Source organism: Lampris incognitus, chromosome 19, assembly GCF_029633865.1.
Source record: "Lampris incognitus isolate fLamInc1 chromosome 19, fLamInc1.hap2, whole genome shotgun sequence".
Lineage (NCBI taxonomy): Eukaryota > Metazoa > Chordata > Actinopteri > Lampriformes > Lampridae > Lampris > Lampris incognitus.
Window position 1 is genome coordinate 32466433 of NC_079229.1, and position 5342 is coordinate 32471774.

The window sequence follows — 5342 nt, forward strand, 5'->3', positions numbered from 1 at the left end:
CGCTCGTCCTTGCAGGTAACCCCCATGCAGATCGCGAGCGTGTCCGTGGCTGTGAGGGTCCTGGATGTGAACGATAACGCTCCCTCCCTGTCTCCCTACTTCGAGGCGTTCCTGTGTGAGAACGCCAGGGCCGGGCAGGTATTGTACAAGCCACCCACCGTTACAACACGCACCACCACGCCGTCAAAGACCACCCACCCAAAACAGTGTTTGGTCCAACTGAGGTGAATCGGAGCGTGAGTGTTCCCAGAATGCAACTTTCAGCGATAAAATATTCGACCCGTTAGCCGTGCACACGTTCACGGTGTGGCGTTTAGCTGCGGCTATTCACCCGGCTGACACGCTGCGGCTGCTTTAGGACGACTGAGAGCAAGAATCAAACAGAACATATCGGAAGTATTTCTAAAATACTGAGGCGAATGGTATGAAGATATTTAGTGTAAATAAATCAGCACATTTTGGTTGATAACACCACACACATGCTTCACGTTTGTGTGTGTGTGTGTGTGTGTGTGTGTGTGTCTAAACCCTGGTCAGATAGAAGTTGAGGTGCACAGGGGCGTCCGGGTAGCATAGTGGTCTATTCCAACCGGGATCGCCGGTTCGAATCCCCGTGTTACCTCCTGCTTTGTCGGGCATCCCTACAGAAACAATTGGCCGTGTCTGCGGGTGGGAAGCCGGATGTGTGTGTGCTTGTGTGTGTGTGTGTCCTGGTCGCTGCACTAGCGCCTCCTCTGGTCGGTCGGGGCGCCTGTTTGGGGGGAGGGGGAACTAGCGTGATCCTCCCACGCGCTACGTCCCTCTGGCGAAACTCCTCACTGTCAGGTGAAAAGAAGCAGCTGGCGACTGCACATGTATCGGAGGAGGCATGTGGTAGTCTGCAGCCCTCCCCCGGATCAGCAGAGGAGCAGCGACCAAGACGGCTCGGAGGAGTGGGGTAATTGGCCGGGTACAACTGGGGAGAAAAAGCGAGAAAAAAAACATCCATCCATTCCATTCCATTCATCCATTATCCAAGCCGCTTATCCCAGTTGGGGTTGCAGGATGCTGCAGCCTATCCCAGCAGTCACCGGGGGGCAGGTGGACAGGCCGCCAGTCCATCACAGTAAAAAAAAAAAAAAAAGTCGTCGAGGTGCATGTGTGAATGTATGCGAGGGTGCTGATGGGCAGTCCGGGGTCTGTATGGACCGACAATCTGTCACTGTCATCTCAAGTTAGTCCCTGCAGTCAGCGGCTCACGTCTGCAGCGACCGTCCTGCGACGCAACTCTAAACGTGGTCTCTGTCTTGTCACATGACCCAGCTGATAGAGACCATCAAGGCGGAGGATTCAGACGAGCCTCTGAGCGGACAGCGCTTCCACTACAGCCTGGCTCCCGAGGCCGCCAACAACCCCAACTTCACACTGAAAGACAACCAAGGTAACACACACACACACACACACACACACACACACAGACTCCATATGTTCCCAGTCCAAGCTGTCAATCACCAGGAGGCAACACTGAAGGTTGAGATGCCTCACACTCACAGGTGGTGCGACCGCCACCGTCAGGGAAGCAAGGACTAGACTGCTAGCAGGGAAAGTGATATTTAATCTTTAGTGATCAAATAAAAAAATCTCTTTTTTCTGTTATTTTTGTTTGTTTTTACACAGCGGTGGTGCTCAACTGGCATTTTATGAAGGCGATAAGCCACTTACAGCTGTGCTGCGCCGCTTTGCTCCGTGTCTGATTACATTACATTCATTCCTTGTTCCCAGTTCAGTTCAGTTCAGTTAATCAATTTCGACACAGATGGATGGATGTAAACACGGTTAAAAAAAAAAAAAAACAGAAAAAAGAAAAGCACGCTTATACACAGGCACGTGTACACACAGTACACCAAGCCAAGGTGCCAGAAGTATTACGCTGACAACATTAAAATCCAGATCATGGGCGTCCGGCAGGCATGGCGGTCCATTTCGCCGCCTACCAACACGGGGATCACTGGTTCAAATCCCCGTGTTACCTCCGGCTTGGTCGGGCGTCCCTACAGACACAATTGGCTGTGTCTGCGGGTGGAAAGCCGGATGTGGATGTGTCCTGGTCGCTGCATTAGCGCCTCCTCTGGTTGGTCGGGGCGCCTGTTGACGGGGAGGGGGAACTGGGGGGAATAGCGTGAGCTTCCCACGCGCTACGTCCCCCTGGTGAAACTCCTCACTGTCAGGTGAAAAGAAGCGGCTGGCGACTCCACATGTATCAGAGGAGGCATGTGGTAGTCTGCAGCCCTCCCCGGGTCGGCAGAGGGGGTGGAGCAGAGACCGGGACGGTTCGGAAGAGTGGGGTCATTGGCCACGTACAATTGGTCAGGAAAAGGGGGGGGGGTCCATCGGAAGTTTTATGAGTTTTTATCCCAAAATCACCAATAAAACTGCTTCATGACCCACTGAAATAAAATGAAAATGAAAAAAAAGAGCAATAACTAAACTTGGACCTCTTACGCTCCCCTTCCAGACAACACAGCGTGGATCCTGACGCGGCGGGAAGGCTGGTCCCAGCAGGACCAGTCCGTTTTCTACCTCCCCATCTTCATCTCCGACGGGGAGCAGCCGATCCAGGCCAGCACCAGCACCATGACCATCCGGGTGTGCAGGTGTGACCCGGACGGCAACGTCATGTCCTGCAACGCGGAGGCTTACAGCCTGCCGGCCAGCCTGAGCAGAGGGGCCCTCATCGCCATCCTGGCCTGCATCTTTGTGCTGCTGGGTGAGTCACCCGGGTGGGATGACTCACTTCATTGCAATTCAAACACAGTTCAGTTCAGTTCAGTCCGATCCAATTCAGCTTAAATCAAATCTTTACTGCTCCGCTATTGGTTTACAGCCAAGGTTTAATATTAGAAGGCATGGCAAATCTCTCTGCACCGGAAGTTCAGTGGTAAATACCCCAGCGGCGCCTGCAACCATGAACGGGCAAGAGGTATTTCCTGTCAAGCCCAAAGACGCACAAACCACACAAACACAGCTCAAAAAGAGCATGTGGGGGGTCTTACGTAATCCGCATGGCCCTAATTCTCATGTGGCTGTGCACACAGGGTAGCCTTGTGAGCCAAACAAGTCTTTTTAATTGATCGCATTGATCTTTGTCTGGGACGGGTCTGACCTTCCTCTCACCGGGAGCGAATTCAAAAATATAGTCCCGACCCTGAAGTGGACCGTGGAAATACAGCTTCGGTTACTGAAAACACCGGGCTGCCAGGTGAGATGGCAGCTTTCTTTTTTTGGATTCCCCCCTCCCCCCTCTTTTTCTCCCCGATTGTATCTGCCCAATTACCCCATTTTCCAAGCCATCCTGGTCACTGCTCCACGCCCTCTGCTGAGCCAGGGAGGGCTGCACACTACCACGTGCCTCCTCCCATACATGTTGAGTCACCAGCCACTTCTTTTCACCTGACAGTGAGGAGTTTCACCAGGGGGACGTAGCGTGCGGGAGGATCACGCTATTCCCCCCAGCTCCCCCTCCCCCCCTGATACGGCCAATTGTGTCTGTAGGGATGCCCGACCAAGTCGGAGGTGACACAGGGATTCGAACCGCCGATCCCCGTGTTGGTAGGTAATGGAATAGACCGCTACGCCGCCTGGATGCCCCGAGATGGCAGCTTTGTGCCACTGGGCTGTGCAAAAGGAAAGTAATGGCATGCTATCGGAGTGCACAATAAAGGTTATAAGAGTTTTACTCTGAGACCAGATATCATTTGGAGAAATGTCTACACCCATTTTGAGAAAACAACATAAAAAACAACAATGGAGGAGATCAGTTTTACTTTCGTTTTGTTATCGTGTCTCTTTTTCATACAAAAGCACACACACACCCATCATTTAACATGACTAAATACATCCACTGGGCATATCTGCTGACCATCCCCCCCTCCCTTCCTCCCCCTCAGTGATGATACTGCTCATGCTGTCCCTGCGGAGCCACCGCAAGAAGCCCTACCTGTGCGACGAAGACGACAACGTGCACGAGAACATCGTGCGCTACGATGACGAGGGCGGCGGCGAGGAGGACACCGAGGCCTTCGACATCGCTGCCATGTGGAACCCGCGCGAGGCGCACCACCTCCCACACCCGAGCAAGTCGAGGCAGGACATGCTGCCGGAGATCGAGAGTCTGTCGCGCTACGTCCCCCAGGCCTGTGTGGTGGGGGTGGGCGGCGGCGGCGGCAGTAGCGGCGACAGCAACGTCCACGGCTACGTCCTGGCCAAGCTCCTGGAGGCCGACATGGACCCGTGTGCGCCTCCATACGACTCGCTGCAGACCTACGCCTACGAGGGGGAGGGCTCGGTGGCCGAGTCGCTGAGCTCCCTCCAGTCGGGGGCGTCCAACACCGACCACGAGTACGACTACCTGAACGACTGGGGGCCGCGCTTCAAAAAACTGGCCGAGATGTACGGGGTTCTGGAGACAAACACGCCTCCCATGTGGTAGGGTGGAACAACGGGGACTTTTGACGCGGACAGAAAGAGAGGAGGGAAAACAAGAGACGAAGAATCGAGACATTCAACCATGGTTTGAAATGAAGGCAAAACATGGTCATTAACAGACTACGTGTGCGCGCGTGTTGTTTGAGAGAGAGAGGATATAGCCGATGAGTGAACGAGACGAATCCACACACCCAGACCCAATCCCGGGGCCTCGGCCTCCTCGCAGCCTTGATGGACTGAGGTGTGTGGTGTAGCGTGAGCAGCCTTTTAAACAGCCCCCCCCCCCCCCGCGCGCGTGCGATGGGGACTTCAGACCGGGTCGGACTGGCAGACCTGCGAATCGAGGCGTGCACAAAGGGACGGCCTCAAAGCACACGGTAGCTCCCATAACGGACCCCACCTGAGGCACGGCACTTTGGTTCAGATGGTTCAAAGTCAGAAGCCTGAGAGGAGGAGGAGGAGGAGGAGGAGGAGGAGGAGGAGGAGGAGGAGGAGAGAGGTATGCACTGTGAAGCCTTACTGGGACACCGGTCTCTGAAATAATGATCCACTATACCGGATTCATTTAAAGTGGGCTCCGCTTTTTTTTTTCTTCTTCTTCTTCTTCTTCTTCTTTTTTTTTTATCAATACACATCACCGAAGCGACGACATTGAAGAAACGAAACAGTTGAAGTGGTAAGCTACGATAGTAGCTTCAGTTTGACGGCTGAAATCTGTTTGCTCTTGCACCATGCAGTATGTGGCGGTCTTAATTTATATATATCATTTTTTGTTGTTGAATGTGCTGTATTTATATTTTTTCGATAACTTATTGGGGTACTTCGAACCGAGACTGCGCATACGGTCGCCGCGACGTCACGCCGTGGCGGAGGGTTAA

At 53.6% G+C, this 5342-nt stretch overlaps 1 protein-coding gene across 1 annotated transcript in view; it reads left to right on the forward strand.

Annotated features, from left to right (window-relative positions):
- LOC130129485 (cadherin-20-like) overlaps positions 1 to 4900 on the forward strand; it is a 45893-nt gene extending 40993 nt beyond the window's left edge. Inside the window, exons 10-13 of the mRNA XM_056299020.1 lie at positions 21 to 138; positions 1303 to 1420; positions 2495 to 2746; positions 3927 to 4900. Of these exons, the coding sequence (XP_056154995.1) occupies positions 21 to 138; positions 1303 to 1420; positions 2495 to 2746; positions 3927 to 4468 (1030 nt within the window). The 3' untranslated portion in view covers positions 4469 to 4900. The remainder of the gene's footprint in view (positions 1 to 20; positions 139 to 1302; positions 1421 to 2494; positions 2747 to 3926) is intronic.
- The last annotated feature ends 442 nt before the right edge of the window (positions 4901 to 5342 follow it).